The 21,218-nt window shown below is 41.1% G+C and overlaps 1 protein-coding gene across 6 annotated transcripts in view; it reads left to right on the top strand.

The window, feature by feature from the left end:
• map7b (microtubule-associated protein 7b) overlaps positions 1–21,218 on the top strand; it is a 37,829-nt gene that overhangs the window by 12,205 nt on the left and 4,406 nt on the right. The window contains exons 2-18 of one of the 6 annotated variants that reach the window (XM_066671755.1): positions 2,187–2,312; positions 4,281–4,355; positions 5,873–6,036; positions 6,665–6,779; positions 9,931–10,041; positions 10,587–10,688; positions 11,299–11,415; positions 12,856–12,873; positions 13,678–13,859; positions 16,329–16,471; positions 16,805–17,121; positions 17,268–17,418; positions 18,238–18,406; positions 18,889–18,993; positions 19,084–19,125; positions 19,509–19,563; positions 21,082–21,205. In XM_066671755.1, the coding sequence (XP_066527852.1) occupies positions 2,187–2,312; positions 4,281–4,355; positions 5,873–6,036; positions 6,665–6,779; positions 9,931–10,041; positions 10,587–10,688; positions 11,299–11,415; positions 12,856–12,873; positions 13,678–13,859; positions 16,329–16,471; positions 16,805–17,121; positions 17,268–17,418; positions 18,238–18,406; positions 18,889–18,993; positions 19,084–19,125; positions 19,509–19,563; positions 21,082–21,205 (2,116 nt within the window). Of the gene's footprint in view, positions 1–2,186; positions 2,313–4,277; positions 4,356–5,872; positions 6,037–6,664; positions 6,780–9,930; positions 10,042–10,586; positions 10,689–11,298; positions 11,416–12,855; positions 12,874–13,677; positions 13,860–16,328; positions 16,472–16,804; positions 17,122–17,267; positions 17,419–18,237; positions 18,407–18,888; positions 18,994–19,083; positions 19,126–19,508; positions 19,564–21,081; positions 21,206–21,218 lie in introns of all 6 variants that reach the window. The other 5 variants (XM_066671757.1, XM_066671760.1, XM_066671758.1 and 2 more) reach the window with 5 other exon arrangements.

Below are 21,218 nucleotides of genomic sequence, written 5' to 3'. Positions count from 1 at the left end.
TCACACACACACACACACAATGCACTAGTGGTGTCACATAATATTTACAGGCTGTGTAGAAAAAAAAACCCTTGCAGCGGGCAGTGCTCTAAATATACACAATGTCCATTAAAAAACGCAACTTGTTTATTATAGTAACATCAGTAAAAAAGAAATGTTGTCCACCTCTAACTAAGCCATTTACACTTAGTAAATATGTGGCAATAAGGTTTAGGATTCAGGTAAAGAATAGAATATTTTAAAAGTGGATAAATTATACGGAATAACATAGTTAACTGCACTGGTATATATTCTGCTGTATTCTACCTATTACTTTAAACCCTTAAATGTGTTGTTATTCAGTACATACATTATACAGTGGAACCTCTACGTACGAACTTACGATCCATTCCGTGACCCGGTGCGTAAGTGGGAAAAGTTCGTTTTTCGAGTCAATTTTCCCCATTTAAAATAATGGAAAAGCAATTAATGCGTTCCAGCCCCCACCCCGAAAGTCACCCTTTTTGCACTGATATATGTTTACAACACTCTCAAATTAGTAAAAAAATACATGTAGCGTTACTAAAAATAAAAGAGAAATACAGTGGTAACAGTAATAAAGAAATAAAGTTTTAAGTGGTTACACATCGCTACCTTGAAGACGTAACGACTGGCTGGAGGAGTAACACAGGCACTGGCTGTATGACGGGAGGTGGGGGGGGTGTGGAATAACGGAGAGTAGGTGGTGAATGTGGGGAAAAGAAGCGTAGATACGGCTTAACTTGGCACGAATTTCAATGTCTGCTATTTACACTAATGCTAAATTGCTAAAGCTACAATTTGCTAATCTTAAAAGCTCACTCAAGTCTGGGCGCTGGGAGACTCGCCTACTGGGGTCAGTGGCCATTTCCAGCCGCCGGCTCGGCGAAGCCTCGGGTTCGTTTCTAGAGTCGTGGTTCGTTGGTGGAGGAAAAAATATTCAAATTCCCGGTTCGTATCTTGGAAAGTTCGTTAGTACAGGCCTTCGTTAATAGAGGTTCCACTGTATTGCTAAAAGCGTTCACTCAACCATCCATATCAGTCCAATTCAGGTGTTCCTATGGTGCCACATCAATGTCAAAAGTAGAGGGTGCAAAAAAACCTGGTAGAAAATATAAACCTGTATGTGTTTACATGTCAAGTGTGTAAATATCCATCTTGCAAACACAAATGTGAAGCTCGAGAGCATAGAGATTTGCACATGCCACTAATCATCATCTCGCTCTCCCCCCCCCCCCCCCCCCCATTCTTGATTAATTGATACCCTCTTGATTTTAACATTTCCTTCCTGCACCGAGTTCTCTTCCCTCTAGATTTTTCTGCACACAAGTGTTTTCCGTGCTCTGAAAAGTCAGGGCTCAGGGCTGTTTCTCTTGGTTGATGTCTACTGGTTCTGTGACTGCCCGCCTCATAGGCTGTATATGGCCTGTCTATTGGGAGAAGCGTTCTGCAGAAAAACAAACATGGAGGACGTGTGCCATGGTCATTTGAGCTCAGTGAATGCCATCATGGTACTGTGATAAGATGCCATTCTGGGGATGGCCCCTTCTTGTTTCAACATCACTGTGCACCAGTGCACAAAGCAAGGTCCATAAAGACATGGATGCGTGAATATGGTGTGGTAGATGTTGATTGGCCTGCACAACGTCCTGGATACCTTTGGAATGAATTAGAGCGGAGACTGTGGGCCAGGCCTTCTCTCCAGTGTCTGACCTCACAAATTCTCTTCTGAAAGAATGGTCTAAATCACACTCCTAAACCTTGTTGAAAGCCTTCTCTGAAGAGTTGAAGCTGTTATAGCTGCAAAAGGGTGGACTGACATCATATTAAACCCCATGGATTAAGAATGGGTTATCACTCACGTTCATATGCTTGCAAAGGCAGCCAATCAAATACTTTTGGCAGTGTGGTGTATTATTAAAGATCATATATTGGGGCCAGGGGGGCCAATAGGTTTTGAAGGTAACATTGAATGTCATTCACTGTTGTAATTTAATTCTTATATGTTTGTAATTGACAGAAAACCTTATTTTAATGTGATTGTACTAATACAGACACCTGCCCTTCTTTATAGATACTATTCTGGTTTGTTTAGCTATATATATGTGTGTGTGTGTGTTGCTCATTACAAACACATTTTGCTTACTGTTCTCCCAACTGTCCTTCAGATTCAGACTCTTATCTCAGAGGAGATGAGAAGAAGTCTTCGAGTCGGCCGGACTCCTCCACCTCAGGACGCAACACCTATACCATTCCCAGCCCAACAGATGTACAAAGTACCACAGGGAGACCAGGTGTGTAAAGCTTGAGACTTTCACAAGGATTAGTGAGTTATTTTTACATTATGTGTGTTTAGTAAATTAAAGAAACGCTGGTCAAGGTTTGGGGCTCCTCTAGTGTCGTTTATCTTTACGGCACTGTACAGAAGTCAGTGGGGAAGGGGAGGGAAGGGCTTGTTTCTGCAGTGCAGAGCCCAGATTAACAAACATAGTGGGTTTATTCACCTATTACAGGTCAGTGATGCATCATAAAGATCTTGAAACTGTATTATTAAGGTAAAAATACTACCGAGTTGTTGTACCTAGCCATCCCAAATGGCGCTCTTGTGGTCCAGCACTCTACAACGGTGCACACACACAAGGTCTGTGTGGCAGTAGGGTGTCCCATTTCTCATTTTGCCAAATATGTGTGCTCATGAGTGCAGAGGAGATGGAGGTGAGACCAATCAGAATGGACAGTTTTGTTTACAGCTCCTCCTCGTAGAATCTGCAGATCACACAAGTCCCAAACAGACACTGGAGAAAACAGCTGTGTCCTGAAGCCCAGTGTGGTCTTGCTCAGTGTTTCATCAGCATTTAATGGAACTGTCGTTACACTGACACCTAGTGGCCTGGATGTATCAGATTTACTTGGTTAAACCTGTTTCAAACATCGGCACTTTCATGTGCGAGACCATTAACTGTGGAGAATCAGCTGTTCTTTCAGGAATTACAAAGCAGTTCATTAAAGTGTGCTGCACTTTATGGAAAAAAATACACAACTAAGTATGTTTTGACAAGAAAAAAAGAGTTTGCTACTTTAAATTAGCCCAGGATATAATACAAGAAACAATGTAGTGCCAGTTGTCACCCTAATGTTTACACCAATACATCCCAAAACATCATTCTATAAAATCTAAACTTAAACTAATGCAGTACCAGTGGATTGTTCTGATATATTTGTATCCCTCTCTATTTCACCAGTTTGATAACAATCCAGATACATGTAATAAATGTGGTGTGGATGTAGGAACTGTATTTCATTGTATGTGGGAATGTAGTTATAATAAACATTTTTGGAGGAGTGTAGAACAAATTATATAATTAATTACCTCCATTAGAATACCTCCTATGTCCAACATTTTTTTTTGTTTGTTTATTAAAGTCTAAAACAAAAAAATATAAATACAGGAGGTCCTCGGGTTACGTCAGTCCTGAGTTACGATGTTTCGTGGCTACGACACATCTCCCATTTACTGTATAAAGCCTTGTTTAGACTTAAGTGGTTTTGCGTCGTAAACGTCGTAATGCGCGGCGCGGCGGAAGAATACACGGTTACGCGGCTCGGGACCGAGGAGGATAGGTGTTAGGATAGGATACGTGCTTACAGTATGTTATTTACGTACACTATGTACGTATGTTCCGACTTACACCGAAAAACGGTTTACAACGCAACGTAGGAACGGATCAACGTCGTAAGTCGAGGACCCCCTGTGTGCAAAGCACAATATATCTTATAAGTGAAAAAGTCTGGAACCTCCAACAGTAGGTCAGTGGGAGAATTCCATTTCTCAATGTATGGCCATGGAAAAATGAACATTTCCAGTAAAAAAAAGAACCTTGTCAGTTCTGGGGACAAAGAATCGATAGAATTTATTTAATAACTAATATATATTGTAATTTTGTTTGTCACTGAAGCTGATGTTAACATGACATCTATTTTTGTCATTTTAAAATGTATTTATTATTTTATTATTTATTTATATAGAACGTCTGTTTGTGTGTGATGTTTGGTTTAAAATGCAAATAAATAAAAATACATCCCAAAACCCTGTTGAATTAAAAAGAATATAATTTTATTGAATATAAATTTCACAAAAGTTTGGTGCCACAGGGAAAGACACTGAAGCAGGGGCCAAAAACAGCTCAAATTCCTGCTGAAATATTTCTGTGTACAATCTGTTTGTTTATTCTCTAAACCTATGTGTCTGTGTGTATCAGCAGAGCCACCGCTGCTCAAACTCGATGAGAGGCAGAGACTGGCTCGAGAGAGGAGGGAGGAGAGGGAGAAACAGAATGGTAGGTGTTGTACATGGTCATCATGTCTGTCTATGTCTATCTGTGTGTCTGTTCGTCCAGAAAGCCAGTTCTTAGCAAAAATAAATATATTGGCGTATAAAATTTACAATAGTGCCCACCTTTAAGCACAAATGTGAGGAAAAGCTGTAATGTACAATAGCTGATGTTTAGGAAAGAGTAGATTTATAGGCATTTAAATCACTAAACTACAAACACAAGACCCAGAGTCAGTCTCTCTCTCTTTGCCCCACTCACTCGGCATGACTAGGTGAATGTGGCAGGTTGCCATGGTGAGGTTCAGTGATTATGTAAACTGCTGGCGCCTCTGCACAGAAGTTGTAAAAGAAGTTTTAGGATTAGTGTTTTTTTCTTTATGTTTTAGAACATTTAGGCTGGTTGGAAAAAAACAGGCTTTTAAAGATGAAAGTAGCACATTTCATGTTGTATAATATATAGCTTTTTATGCTTTGAAATGGACACCCGCAAAATTGTGTCGTTTTCAGTTTGTATGTATGAAATAATTTCCGTAACACAACAGCTATAGGGGGTGGCACGGTGGTGCAGCAGGTAGTGCCGCAGACACACAGCTCCAGGGACCTAGAGTTTCCTACGCGTGGGTTTCCTCCGGGTGACTGTCTGAGAGGAGTGTGGTGTGTTCTCCCCGTGTCCACGCGGGTTTCCTCCGGGTGACTGTCTGAGGAGTGTGGTGTGTTCTCCCTGTGTCTGCGTGGGTTTCCTCCGGGTGCTCCGGTTTCCTCCCACAGTCCAAAAACACATGTTGGTAGGTGGATTGGCAACTCAAAAAAGTTTCCGTAGGTGTGAGTGTGTGAGAGAATGCGTGACTGTGTGTGTGTTGCCCTGTGAAGGACTGGCGCCCCCTCCAGAGTGTGTATTCCTGCCTTGCGCCCAATGATTCCAGTGATTCTGGACCCACTGCGACCCTGAACTGGATAAGCGCTTACAGATAATGAATGAATGAACAGCTATAGGGCAACATGGTGGCACAACAGATAGCTGCCCCACTGCTTCAGGGTCCTGGGGTAGTGGGTTCAAATCCTGCCTCAGAGTACTTGGGGTGTTCTCCTTGTGTCTGTGTGGGTTTCCATGGGGTGCTCCAGTTTCCTCCCACAATCTAAAAACACATGTTGGTGTGTGGATTTGAGTGTGTAGATGACTGTGTGAGTCTGTGATGGCTTATAATGGACTGGTGCCCTGTTAAGGGCATGCTCCCCTGCCCAATGATTCTGGTAGGCCCTGGATTGATGAACATATGGTGAACAGTAGCTATAAAAAACACTCAATTAGTTTCAAATATTACTTTTAGGCTTTGGGTCCAGATAAATTGTGCTTATATATATATATATATATATATATATATAATTGTCTGACATGTTTGCATTCTCCCTGCAGAATTGCGACTTGAAGACCTTGAAGCGCTGTGACACTCTAAAAAGTGGTGCTTTACATTTACATTTTTCTCACATTGTATGTGTCCTTACCTTACTGCATGTCTGTAGCTGTTAGAGAGGCCCAGTGGCTGGAACGTGAGGAGCGAGCAAGGCAGTTCTATGAGAAACAGCTGGAGGAGAGGAGGAGACGTCTGGAGGAACAGAGAAGAAAGGAGGACAAGAGACGAGCTGCTGTGGAGGAGAAACGTCAGCAGAAACTTCAGGAGGAGAAGGTGCTCTTCTCAATCTCCTCAACTCCACAAATCAGGGACACTCAAACAAGGCCTTGCCTAGTCACACTGGAGTGCACTAATCATTTGTATCGACTGTAACTTCACTGCTGCTTAATCTTCATAATTAACAAGTAGTGATGAAGTTTTTCTGTGTTTGTACAGTAACAGCCATTTTATGCTTCTAGGAAGTAACACTTTCTGAGGGAATATGAAGAAAACATCAGCCCATTTTGATATTCTGATGACAGTGATTTAAATTATCTATCAATATTATAACACACACACACACACACACACACACACACACACCACTTAGAATGCTCATGTCCTTTTTAGAAGTGAGGTTTAACCTGTTCTACAGACCTATATTCAGGTGTTTTATGCAAGGAAACAACTGTTAGCCTGTTAGCATTAACATTAGCATTACCGGAATATACAGTGTCCCCCGTGAAAACAGGATGTACATGTGTATGTTCACCATTGTGTTGACTACACACTTCTAACATATAAAAATAACAACAAAATGTAGAAATATTTTTGTAAAATGGAAATGTTTTTGTTGAAAAGTAATTATAAGGGATTTATCCACACTGAAGTGTATTTGTCTGGATGTGAATGTGTTGACCAGGCACGCTATGAAGCTGTGATGAGGAGAACTCTGGAAAAAAGTCAGAGAGCCAGGCCAAAATCAAACCGCTGGAGCTGGGGAGGGGTTCTTACAACCAGCACATCGCACAACAGTGGTAAATGCACTAAAAACCCCTCTGCGCTTTAGCTCAATATTTGCAAAATGTTTCTGTCATTGTCCAGTGTATGCACTATTTAAAGGCTAAGCACCAGCTCTATGAAAGTGTCAAACAAATAAATACAGTGGAATTTGAGTTCCTAACTTGTGTTTATTGATAGTCAGAAAACATGTTATTTCTCACTAATTCAAGGAATAAGGTTTAAAAGACCCCCCCAACAGTGTTCGGAAACTCTTGCCTGTGACGTAGATGGTGGACAACAACTCTAGAAGCTGCACTTAGTTTAATGCAAAATGACGAAAAGGTGTGTTGTTTCTGGCCGCAATCATTCAATGTACAGTGGGACATCTGTGCACAAATGGCTCAAAGATCCCAAAATATCCAGAAAATGGACTAAATCTGTCAACTTTAAACGGGCACTTTGGAAAGGACCATCCGCTTACTCCGTTATCTGTAGCTCATTTCACTGGCGCTTTTCCAACAATATGGGCATGTAAGGACACCAACGAAAGGTGTTCAAGAGCCTCTGTAACATGGAAGTAAACAGGGTAAGGACACTTACTTCGCCTGTTTTAGTTGGTGTTAGTTAACGTTAGCTTGACTTGCTAAACTCGGTGGCTCAGATTATACTTGGCTACGTAGCTGCATTACGGAGGTTTATAGTGTCGGATGAATTCGAGTTCGACTTCGATCACATTTACAAGAATAACGGTACCTCTAAATTTGAGTTTAGCTTATTGCTAGGCTATTGTCATGAATAATGTTGGTTATTTAGCTAGATACTGTCATAACAGTCAGTCATAACGGTGTTTTACCGCGGCGTTGTTCAGCTGTTGTCCACCAGTGACGTCACGGTTGCGTTCAAGAATTTCCGTAGCGAGCTCGGGTTTTTCCGTCAATTAATAAAATTGTCAGTTTTAAAGCAAATTAAGCTGCTATTTTAATTTTAGATCATACTTATATATGTCAGTAACTAAAATAATGTGAAATATTCATGGAGGTCCATTAAGTGGTGCTTAGGCTTTAAATCGGCTCTGTCAAGTAACTGCTTCAGGTTCAGATATCAGCTCCTTTCTTTTCTTTTTCAAAAACTTTTAGAACAGGTTTAGATGACACAAACAGCTGATCTGGTTATTGCAATGAAGTTTTTATTTATTTTTGCTATGTTTATGTCAAATAAAACACCCATGACTTTATCCTCCATTAGGGCTTAGCAAGTCAACAAATCGGAAAAACTACTTTGTTGATATACAATTGATTAGAAGGGCCTATTTTCAGTTCTCCAACTGATCATTCTCTGTTTTAATTTTCTTACGTTTTTCATTATGATCATATGTGGTTATCAGAGTTTTGAGTGGATATTTTAAGGTTTTAAGTTTCATTTAACTAAATTTGCAGGAATGTTACACCACAAAAAGCCAAAAAAAAGCAGACTGAACAAAAACATGTACATACAAATTCACTTTTGTATGACAAATTACATGAAGACGAGTATAGTGATTGTTCATGTACGTGTTCCTAATATCTTGTCTTGGAGAATACATAATCACTCTATAGGATTATATTCTTCTACTGTATGTTTGTGTGAAATATGTTAATGCTCCCATGCAGCTGCAGGTGTGTTTGCACGGATTATGTACGCTGTTGTTTTCTGCTCTGCATCTCATTGCTCACACACACTTGCTGACTCAGGGCCTGCTACAGCTGCCCCCTCCCGTTTGCCCTTTTAGCTCTCTTTGTCATTTCTCTCTCTCTCTTCCATGTTTTCCTTTTGATTTTGCTCCTAACTTTTATGACCTCCATTTTGTTTCTTTTTCTCTCTCTCTTTCTCTTTTTTCTCTCTTTCTCTCCCTCTTTTTTCTTTCTCTCTTTCTTTCTTTGTTTTCTCTTTTTTCTCTCTTTCTCCCTTTCTGTTTTGCTGTCTTTCTCTCTCCCTTTCTTTTCTCTCTCTCTCTCTCTCTCTCTCTCTGTATTATCATCTGCTTTTCTTGCCCCGTCCCTCTGGCTGCTCTCTCTCTCAGGTTTTGATGACTCTGCTCTCCTCCTACCGTTGGACCTCGCTGGGCTGGAGCATTATCACGGTGCATTTAGCCTGGCGCGTCAGCAGCGTCTGTGCACTCAATGTGAATATCACTGTCAGAGTAGAGCAGTGCACTAGCCAGCTGACTAGCGACAGCTGAGACCGGCATGTAGCATCAGGCTAATTAGTAATGGCATTAGATTGGGATTTTGTGGGTTGTGTAAAGTTGTAAGTTTGTGGCCAATAGTTTTAGTCACTGCCGTAGGATCCTAACACCTAGTTGGAAATAGAAATTCTTTCTCTTGCTTATCATTTAGAACTGTGTAGAAGTCTCTCTTTGTAGAGTTGATAGCTTATTTACACTTTGGTTAGCATGTAGCATGTAGGCAGTTACTTTGAGGAATGTCTGTAGTAAATCGATCTTTGAAAAATTACATTTATAAAAAAAAAAATGTAAGTGAATATAAAGGGCAGTGTTAGCATTGTAATAAGCTTTACCTACTTGGCTGCAGTTTTACATTCACAGTCAAACTACATGAATTATGTAGAGCTGTAGCACTTTCATTTTCCATTGAATTAACCTGAAATTAGCCTTCACTAACAGTATTGTAACTCTGAGGACAGTAGAAAAACATCGCAAGGTTTTAGCATCTTTAGTTTTCTCATCTTCCTGCATTCTCTCTTTTCCCCAGCACCCAACCAGTTCTGTCTGATTCCAAAGGTTTCAGAGTCAGATCTGAATATAGTTCTAGTTAAAGGGAACTGATTAAATTAATTAGCTAATGCCACACAATATTTGACCTAATCTCATATTACAATATTATAATATGAAAAACATGATTTATTTTGTGTCTTATATGTAATCATTATAAATACAAATTAGACACATATAGGAAGGAATCAACCCAAGGCCCCTGCAGTCAAACCTAATATTCAGACAGTGTGGCATTGATGTTAAAGCTTTGGAGTTGACTCCCGATTCTAAAATTTCTGGAATCTGAGAAATGACTCTTGAATCAAATGCCAGCCTGAGTGTTCTTACCGCTTTACAGTTTCCGCACCGTGTTTTCTGTGCACAGTTCGTCCTGTCGTGCGTCTGATTGTCGGTGTCTCTGTGTGTGTTTGTAGATGCTGACAGAAGGTCAGTTTCCACCATGAATCTGTCCAAACACACAGACCCAGTCATAACCAAACGCTTATCCTCTTCTTCTGCCACGCTGTTAAACTCGCCAGACAGAGGTAACCACACACACTGATACCAAAACACAGATTCAGACATTTTGTCCTTTGTGATGTTCTTGGTTTTTCACTTTCCTTGGTACAATATGGTTGACTCGCACATAATGAATGTGCTGTTTAGGATGAATCTAAGGAGCATTTCAGTCTCCCACTCTTTGTATAGCTTCCCAAAACATCTGACAAAGACTCACTTGGCTGTGTAAATCTACAACTCGGGCTAGATATAAATCAGTCTCCAGTTTTCTTTTTTCCCCCCTTCCCTTATAATCTTTTGGTTTATAAACTCATAGATCCTCAAAATCCAAAATAAATAAATATTTTTTTCCCTTCTTTCTTTATTCTTGTAGAAAGAATCAAACATTTTAATGTCTATTTTTTTCTCTCTCTCTTAGCTTAGACTCACTAACACTAACCAGCCAGTGCCTGAACTACTTTAAATCAAATCTCCAATCATCATCTCTACTTAGTTGTGTCTCTGTTGTAGTGCAGTGTTTATGTGTCATTAACAGCTGTGTGATTGTTGTGTCTTGTGCTGTCGGTCTAAGCCTTACAGAAGCGGACGTCCCTCTCTTCCTCTTGCTTAGTAAATAAAGTTCAGTCTAAAGGTCGAGATTCCAGGGAGAAGATCCAGCAGGACAAACTCACAGGTGGACCTGGGTTATACCCAGCAGTTATTTCATCCCTCTTTCACAGGAAACACACATTCACCAGCGTAAACACAAAACACACTAGCAGGGACTTTGGGGTGAAATAACTTAACATTTTTTATATTTATGAATGTATATTTATGCATGTGTCCGTTAGCAATAGTCCAAGTCACCCCCTGTCTTTAGTCCAGTGGTGTTTTGGAGAATGTGTGGGGGGTATGTTAATGTGGGGCATGAGTCTGATTGACAGGTTGTGTTTGAGTGTCTCTAACTCCACCTTCTGTCCGTGCTCGCTTTGACTGAAGGACATGCTCTTGCCATGCTGTATATTGATTTTGGAAATATATTTGCTTTGCTTGTTGAGCATGCACGTTGCAAAACCCGTATACAGTCCAGCATTGCATGTGTTCTTGTCCAATACTGAGGTCAAAGGACTGACTTTCTGGGTTTTGTTCTTCGTCTTCTTCCTCCTTTCAAATTAATGTTTGGGATTTTACAAGTGTGTCTGCGTTTGTTTTCCCTTCTTTAGCATTAGCAGCTAATATAACTGTATCTAATGTATGTGTGTGTGTGTGTGTTCTGTGTTTGTGTGAACCTTTTTCTGTGTCAGGTATGCGTCGTATGCCTCTGACTCCATGGGAGAGTACTGTAATCAATCGCTTGCAGACACCAACTCACTCTTATTTGGCCAGAAGCCGTAGTGCTATGTCACTGTCTGGTGATGCAGGTAAATAAAAAACCAAATAAATCACATGCCCAAACACACACACACACACACTAACTGTTCTTATATGGTTGTATTATGGTGAATAAAGGCGCAGGAGTCTAATGTGCTCTCCGTATAGATTAATGAAAACCTTTGTGTTTATTGCTTTCTAACAGTAGAAATACTGTAAAAGCCAGATTGGGTGAAAATATTAAGGATTATGGTTCTGTAGTAGTGCCCTGATTCATAATACTTTTAAAACATTGTTTACATATAAATACATTACAGCCCAGTTTATTTTATCTTTTTATTTTTTCAGTTTAAAAAAAAAAACCTTCAAGAGAATAAACACATCACATTGGTTTTTTTTTATCGCATTTTACAAAATGCCCCGACTTTTATGCAAATGGGTCGCAGTCACACAGCTCCAGGGACCTGGCGGTTGTTGGTTCGATTCCCGCTACGGGTGACTGTCTGTGAGGAGTGTGGTGTGTTCTCCCTGTGTCTGTGTGGGTTTCCTCTGGGTGACTGTCTGTGAGGAGTGTGGTGTGTTCTCCCTGTGTCTGCGTGGGTTTCCTCTGGGTGACTGTCTGTGAGGAGTGTGGTGTGTTCTCCCTGTGTCCACGTAGGTTTCCTCCGGGTGCTCCGGTTTCCTCCCCCAGTCCAAAAAACACACGTTGGTAGGTGGATTGGAGACTCAAAAGTGTCCATAGTTGTGAGTGAATGTGTTGCCCTGTGAAGGACTGGCGCCCCCTCCAGGGTGTGTTCCTACCTTGCGCCCAATGATTCCAGGTAGTCTCTGGACCCACCATGACCCTGAACTGGATAAGTTACAGATAATGAATGAATAAATGAATTGACAAAGTAAATTCCTTGTGACCATCAGTATAATGCTAACAGATTTGTGACATTTAATATGCTGTAATGTCTTTATATGTGTACAATCTGTGATCTTAATCCTGTGCATGTTTTCACAAGTCAAAATAGAATTTGCTGCACCTAGAGCTCCTAAAGTAATAATTATCCAGTGGTAAAGCTAATTGGAATTGCATGAGAATTTTCGATAAATTTGTTTCTAGTTCAGCTTTGAAAAATGCCCAGAAATGGTGAGGATTTGCACTAAGATGCAAAACAGGAAAAAATATATAAGATTATTTGTCATTCCTTTTAACCAGCACTGATACAGAAGACAAAATGTTTATATTAGCTAGGTTCTAAAACATAATTTTACAGAAGGGAAAACATGGAAGTGCTTTTATCTTTAGAGAGAGAGGGGGACAGAGAGTGGTTTGGATCTTAGGACTCTGCTTGGCTGGAATCCTCTTGGTTTCTAAAACAAAAGGGCTGTCAGGGGTTCCCTGCACTATTACAGCGTTACAGAGTTACTGCCAGCTTGGTTTTACATCAACCTGTCTGTGTGTGTCTCTGTGTGTGTGTGTCTGTGTATATAACGGTTTAAAGGCCAACTTTGCTGTATGTGTGAGTAATTATTAGACTTTTACACTGCTACACTCTTGGTGCCACTGGGGCTTGACTATCTCTTGGACTCTGCAGATGCTCACCAGGGTGTTCAGTCATGAATTCCAGCTTATGTCTAAAGCATAAAAACCGCTGACTTGTGGGAATCACAGACTAGGGCTGCACAATATGTTGTTTGTTGGAATCACCAAATTGGCTTTTGCAGAGGTCTGATAGCACTGGGCTGAAACATGCCAATAACACTTTCATTTTCATTTTTTATTATTATGTTTTTAAATATGAGGTGCATCCTAAACGAATCTCAGTTCTCTTCTCTTCCAGATGATTGTCTTTGCATGACTTGATGAATCAATGAATTTAGATTTTCCAATACGGGTAACAAATGTTCATAATAACAATCATTTAACCAAATCAGTCGAGACGTAATGTATTATCTTGTTTTAAAGTTATATTGTGCAGCCCTCTTGGCTACCACTTTAAAGGGAACCAGTACTAGGCCACACCAAGGAAAGATTTGGCCACACCTGTTCTTCTTAGTGCCGTAATTATAATACTGGCCCCTATCCCTCAGGAATAACTGTAGTTGCTGCATGCCTTTGTAGTGCTTTTAGATGCTAACACACACTTTCTCTTTCTTTTCCTCCCTGTGTCTCTCTCATGAAACACCTTTTCTTTTGTCTTTTTTCCCCCCTTCTTTAAATTCTGCTTCCATTCTTACCTCCTGCTCCTTCCATTCCCTGTTAATTTAATGCATAATCTGACCCCCTGGCCTGGTTGGCTGCTTAATCTTTGACCCCGGTTCAGTGACCCCCGTTTGTCCTCGCTCAGCCTCCTGTCACCCAATGAGCTCGCTGTCCTTCAAGTCACTGCAGTCACGGAGCACTGAGCGGCCTATCAGAGCAGGCCTCAGCCTTGAGCGACCGATCAAAGCTGGATACGTGGGCCCTGAAACCATTCCTCGCAGAAAGACCACTCATAATATGCCGGTAAGAAGGGGACACCTTAAAAATGAGCTGGGTTTTTAAAAGTGTATGTTATGGGAAGCATATCACCGCTGTGCAATGGAAAACATGTATCTCGATTTTTTGTTCATTTTTAGTTTAATACATCATTTGAACAAACGGCTGTCCTTCAAATTGTGTGAAAATGTCATGATAAATCGACCAATAGAAATGCTCCAAAATAAAATCTTTTACATTTGCTTCCAACTTAAGAAGGTTATTTCCTTCTCCTGTAAAGTTACAATATTCAGTTATCCATTATCCAGTGCCTTTCCAGTTTAGGAATGGAAAGGAAAGCTCCAATAACAGTGCAGTTTGAATTCATCATGGCTGTGATGTCACAACGGCACATTTAAATATGTAAATTTATATCTGGAATTGGCGACTCCAAAGTGTCCATAGGTGTGAGTGAATGTGTGAGTGTGCGTTGCCCTGTGAAGGACTGGCGCCCCCTCCAGGGTGTATTCCCGCCTTGCGCCCAATGATTCCAGGTAGGCTCTGGACCCACCGCGACCCTGAATTGGATAAGGGTTACAGATAATGAATGAAGGAATTTATATCTGCTCAGCCTACTGCAGTATAGGTTCAGCATTCTCACCGAAGTGATAAGGAGCGTTGATCCATGTTTTTCATAAAAAGTTTCAAAATAAACAATAATAAAATCTCAGTATAAACACTTTATTACACACTTTATTAACCTAAGATGAAGTCAGTCAGTTTTTCGTGTAGATGATCTACTGAATCAGGGCCATCATGGACTACTGACCTACACTGGACACTGAAGTCAGTCTGTCTTATAGAAGTGTTTGCCAGGGAAGAGAAATGTATTTCATTTTCTCTTTCATCAGAATAATCAAGTTAATTGTTTAATGTATTTTTTCAGGTTGAACAAGCAAATGTTTTTTACAGTTCATGAGGATTGTATAGACTTGTCAACATTATTGTACAATACACTGAAATGCATTCAAAATGGTTTGCTCAACAAATTCAGGAAATTGTCTGAGATGGAGTGTAGCCTAATGTTATGCCGCCATTTCTCTAAGCCCTGTTCTACAACCACAGCTCTGCCAAATATTTTACATCACATATGTCAGTAGTAATGCGTATGGTCCTAATAAACTATACCACACACAGTTATTTTGATATGACAAAAGAATTCTCTTTTTATGTTAAACACAAACAGTTGTTTATGATATGGGCTCAATTCCAAATTATTCATTCATTCATTCATTATCTGTAACCCTTATCCAATTCAGGATCGCGGTGGGTCCAGAGCCTACCTGGAATCATTGGGCGCAAGGCGGGAATACACCCTGGAGGGGGCACCAGTCCTTCACACGGCAACACACACACACACATTCATTACCACACTCACACCTACGGACACTTTTGAGTCACCAATCCACCTAACAACGTGTGTTTTTGGACAGTGGGAGGAAACCGGAGCCCCTGGAGGAAACCCACGCAGACACAGGGAGAACACACCACACTCTTCACAGACAGTCACCCGGAGGAAACCCACGCAAACACAAAGAGAACACGCCACACTCCTCACAGACAGTCACCCAGAGGAAACCCACGCGGACACAGGGAGAACACACCACACTCCTCACAGACAGTCACCCGGAGGAAACCCACGCAGACACAAAGAGAACACACCACACTCCTCACAGACAGTCACCCGGAGGAAACCCACGCAGACACAAAGAGAACACGCCACACTCCTCACAGACAGTCACCCGGAGGAAACCCACACAGACACAGAGAGAACACACCACACTCCTCATAGACAGTCACCCGGAGGAAACCCACACAGACACAGAGAGAACACACCACACTCCTCACAGACAGTCACCCGGAGGAAACCCACACAGACACAGAGAGAACACACCGCACTCCTCACAGACAGTCACCCGGAGGAAACCCACGCAGACACAGGGAGAATACACCGCACTCCTCACAGACAGTCACCCGGAGCGGGACTCGAACCCACAACCTCCAGGCCCAATTCTCAGTTCCAAATTATTTAACAGTTAATTTTATTCCAAATTTTCAGAGACATATTCGACTACAGTGTGAATGCAATTACTTCAGATGTAATCAGGATTCAATTGCACACCTGGTCTTTCTTGCAGTGTTTAAATGTAGTAGGGATATTTGTCAGTATGAGCCTTTAAAGTTGCTACACGTTTTTAGTTTAAGATTTCTTTAGTCCATCAGAAGGCAAAAGGTGTTCAGCATCATCCCCATTTACCAAGAATCCCTTCAGTCGTTCTGATTCATCAGTAGAAGTGTCTGCTGGTTTACTACTAAAAAAGTAAAGTGGTGATTAATGTGTAATAAGCAACAACGAAACAAACAAATTATTCTGATTTATATCATTTGTATTTGTTACATCAGGGTTGTGCTGTGGGAGGTGTATTTATTGTTAAATTGTGTGTTTTATGTGATCAGATTGATAGGAAGGATAAGGACTATGTGAGAAAATCCTGGAGTAATTTGTCCTATCCGACTCCAGCACTGACCATGACTCCCACCAAGAGGGCGCCCTCCCCTGGCAGCCAGAGAGGAAGAGCCACTCAGTCAGTGTCTGTCCGGTACTTGTGTACACACACAAACGCTGAGCTTGTGACAAACAAACCTTGTTTCTTTGGTTAGAGTTTGATCTTTAATATTCATTTATTGCAAACAGATAAAGCACTCTTTGGCAGTTAACTTAAAATCTTAAGGTAACAACAACATTTGTCAACAAATTTTAACAGAATGAAAAACCCATTCAACTTCTGAATTTCGGTAAATTATATAAAAGAAAAGAAAACGGAAAAGATGGACATTTATTACCTGCGTGGTCACTTTCTGTAGAACAGTGAACTTTTGTCCTGCGTCGTATATTGTTTAAATGTCTTCACTTGATTTTTGCTGTTTTTCAGGAGTTCCACTAAAACACCTCAGAAACTTCCAGTTTCCAAAAAGTCAAGATCTCCACCTCCACCTGCCTCCCTCCCTCTGTCTCCTAGCAACCCTTCCCTGTCACCTGGCAACCTGCGGCCCAGCAGGGTGGTCTCAGAACCGCCCAGAGCGAACCTAGAGGGCGAGAAAGCCAAGAAGGAGGACGAGGTGGGAAAAACAGAGGCAGAGGCTGGCAAAAAGCCAGAGGAAGCAAGAGGACAAGAGGACACAGAGCCAAGTCAAAGCACTGCCAAGACATCTGTAGAAAACACTGCACTTAAAGCTGAGCCTGCTATTGGTTAGAACTCTGTCATAGGGCTGTCTTAGACCATTTCCAGCCTACAGTTTTCATCTGTGTTCAGTGCATCCTTATTCCTACGTTATATTTGTCATTCGGTTTCATTCCTCCGCTAACCTCTCCTGTGTTTCTCTCTATCTCTTTAGAGAGTGTTGTTAGTCCTCAAACTGGTAGACCCTCTGCAGGCACCACAGACCCAGAGGAGGCCTCTCGTCTGCTGGCAGAGAAACGACGCCAAGCTCGAGGGCAGAGGGAGAGAGAGGAAGAGGAGAAGAAACAGCAGGAGGAGGCTGAGAGGTGTGTGTTTTCCTGAAGTATTTTAAAAGAACTGTATTAAAGACACTAGAATGGTAATGGTTAAAAAATGTGCTGCTAAAAATGATTCACTTACAAAAATGATCAGATTACTGTTGCAGTGCTAGTCCAGTGTTCAGTTTCCTCATATTTCTTTAGCTATTGTATTATATCTGAAAATATACAACATATAGGACATATTGGCAAATACAAATACGGGAACAGTCTTGGCCTAATGGGCTTGGTACCGGAAGGTTGCCGGTTCAAACCCCAGGACCAGCAGGAACATCCATAGCTGAAGTGCCCTTGAGCAAGGCACTGAACTCCTAAACGTTCCCCGCGCTGCAATGGCTGCCCACCGCTCTGGGTGTGTTCACAGCACCTAGTGCACTAGTGTGTGTGTGTGAATGTTCACTGCCACAAATGGGTTAAATGCAGAATACACATTTTGTAGTTTGCTGTACAAATAAGTGCACATTATCATTACATTATTATATTAAATACACAAAATAAATGATCTGGACTACTACAGACCCGCGGTCCATAAAACACGCTGTAGGTGGATTGGCGACTCAAAAATGTCCATAGGTGTGAGTGTGTGTGTCGACCTGTGAAGGACTGGCGCCCCCTCCAGGGTGTGATCCTGCCTTGCGCCCAGTGATTCTGGATAGGCTTTGGACCCACCGCGACCCTGAACTGGATAAGCGTTGACAGGCAATGAATGAATGACTACTACAAAGAACAATTTGAAGCAGTCCTTAGTTCCAAATGTATATGTTGTGAGACATTCTCCAGGATTTATCTGTGTGGGTCAATGTTAAGGCGCCATAAAGAGGAAATGGCTCGCAGGAAAGCAGAGGAGAGAGCGAGGAGAGAAGAGGAGGCTCAGCGTTTGGCAGAGGAGAAGATAAAGAAAGAGGAGGAGGAGAGACGTTTAGCAGAGGAACAACTGCAGAGAGAGAGAGAGGAAGCAGAGCGTCTGCAGAAACAGGTCAGACATCATTCCCGCCTTGTGCCCGGTGATTTCGGGTAGATTCCGGACCCACCACGACCCTGAAATAGATGAGCGGTTACAGACAATGAATGAATGAATGAATTATGACCATATTGTCACCGTCCATTAAAAACATGCATTTTACTACGTCATTTGAACAAGGCAGCTGTCCTTCATATTGTGTGAAAATTTCATGATGAACGAACCAATAGAAATGCTGCAGAACTACATGGAATACAATGACTTTCATTGGAATTTAAGAAGGGTATTTTCCTTCTCATGGAAGTTTTCTATGTTTGGAAATGTGTGTTTTTTAACACTCATTACTGTTTAAAATTTAGAAAAATCTGATCAAGTAAACATGTAGATCATTTGTGATACGAAGACTTGTGTTTAAGGATGGCCTCATAGGTTTGTAGTTCAATTTACATGTCAAAATGTGTGTGTGTGTGTGTGTGTGTGTGTGTGTGTGTGTACAGAAGGAGGAGGAGGAGGCCCGGCAGCGTGAAGAGGCAGACCGTTTACGTCAGGAAAGAGAGAAACACTTCCAGAAAGAGGAGGCTGAGAGACTAGAAAGGAAGAAGGCATGCATATTTGTATTTTTTTTGTCTGAAATGTAGTAGTAGTTTTATTTTTCTTTGCTGATGATTTAATACCACTTTTCACTTCCACAGCGCCTTGAAGAGATCATGAAACGCACACGGCGATCTGATCAGGTACTCTGAAGTACACAAGCACCTTTTTTTTGTGCTGTTTCTGTTAAATAGATGATTTGGGGAGAAATAAAATGCAAGTTTGCTGTCTTCAAAATGTGGATTTTATAAGAAGCACTTGGTGAAAACAGGAAATGGACAAATGAAAGAAAACCATAATAGTTGTGTCAATTTGTTTTAGATTTGTACTGGAGCTCCTAGGCAAATGTAGCCATCAAATAATATTAAAATCAGGATAGCTACAGTTTGCATGGTGCCCACCTCATGGCTACAGGATTGCATCCTTGGGGCTATATTACTCTTTTAGTTCCAGGGTAAATTGAATCAAATTGTTTTGAAGTGCTGATATTTGCTGTCGGTTTTGAATATGTTTTGCTTGTGTACAGAAAAGCACAACCCAGAGGAATGGAGACATGAACAATCAGTCTGGACAAGAGTCAGGTTAAACATTTTCATAAATTTTAATTTTATTCAAATCCCTATACACGTTTTTTCCCATATTTCACATTGTGTTTTTCAGATAATAAAAGCTGTACAGGCTCATACTGTTTATACACACGATAATATAACACCAGCCAGCAATACTGCAGTGTCTGTAACCACAACCGTTTAACTCACCACCGGCAGTGTCACTGTAGCGCTGAGAATGATCCACCACTCGGATGATTCCTGCTCTGTAGTGGTCCTGTGGGGGTCCGGACTGATTGAAGAACATGATGAAAGGGAGAGAACAGGGAATGCAGAGCTAGACTACAGTCTTTTGTTGTAGGAATACAAAGTGCACCTTAACAGTTAAAATGGACATGGAGCTGGCTATAATGTTATTAGCTGATCGCTGTATATAAGCCATGCTTGTAGGTCACTAACTCTACAGCGAACTGTGCGAGCAGAAAAATCCATATTAATTAGTATATGGACATAGGATTGTCAACAGTCCTGTAAAATACACAATCGTCCCATATTTCAACACTAAAAGGCAGGATGTTAGAGTGTAAAGATGTATGATTTTATTTGGGACAGAGAGAAAAAACGCTGCTCTTTCTCGCGGCCAAAGGGGAAAATACCCTATGACTTCTAAACAGAGAATGAAATAAGGGCTGTCGGTATTCTTACGATATTCCTGACAGAGGAAAGAAATTTAAAATGGCAGCATCCAAACACAGACAAGCAAGGGGGAAAAGTATCAAATTCATTCATTCATTATCTGTAACCCTTATCCAGTTCAGGGTCGCGGTGGGTCCAGAGCCTACCTGGAATCATTGGGAACAAGGCGGGAACACACCCTGGAGGGGGCGCCAGTAAAATAAAAATATTTTTCATAATTTTAATTTAAAAAAAAACTGTAGGATGTTTCCTCACAATTTGCTAGTTCTCTCGTCTGTGTGTGTGCACAAAACAAGTCTAATGTGATTTTATAAAGTCCCAATGTCTATAAAAATAAATCTCTGCTCACAGCAAAGAAATGGTGTCTGGTATATTTTAGATAATTGAGAAATCCAATCCTTGAAAAGCATGAAAATCATTAATTGATCTGAAATAATCCTCAAAAATAAGTCAAAGTGAAAATGTCTTCAGACTCGTAGCAAATTTGTCTTAAGACTGTGTAGCGTTACCAAAATGACCAAATTTTGAGTTACAAATGAGTCTGTGTGGTAATTCAAATAGAGAATAAAAACTTGCAGACAAGTTAAACTTAAGCAGTGCCATTTTTCCCCCTTCAAACACAGCATTCCTAAAAAAAGACAGAGCTTCTGAACATAAACCAGAGAGGACAGTGTTTCTCCACAATCATAGAAGTCCTCTTTAAGCTGTTGTTTTTCACAGCCCAACTAAAACTGTTCAATTCTGTGTAGCATGATAACAACCGAGTATGTGGTTGTGGATATTTTATATTATTCAATACCATAATGGGACTCCTGAGGGGTAATGCAGATCTAATACCAATTTTATTTTTCTTAGCCCCTGGAAGCCCCTCAGTCAGTGTATCCTCTCCACCAGCCCCTGAAGCATCACAGCACAGTGACAAAAATGGACACACCAACTCCAGCCTCATCTCTCACACACTGCCATCTGCTGGACACAGGTCTGTAATTGCT

This window comes from Hoplias malabaricus, chromosome 5, assembly GCF_029633855.1.
Source record: "Hoplias malabaricus isolate fHopMal1 chromosome 5, fHopMal1.hap1, whole genome shotgun sequence".
NCBI classification, from domain to species: Eukaryota; Metazoa; Chordata; class Actinopteri; order Characiformes; family Erythrinidae; genus Hoplias; species Hoplias malabaricus.
The sequence above is the reverse complement of the archived record's forward strand: the minus strand, read 5'-3'. Positions and strand labels throughout refer to the sequence as shown.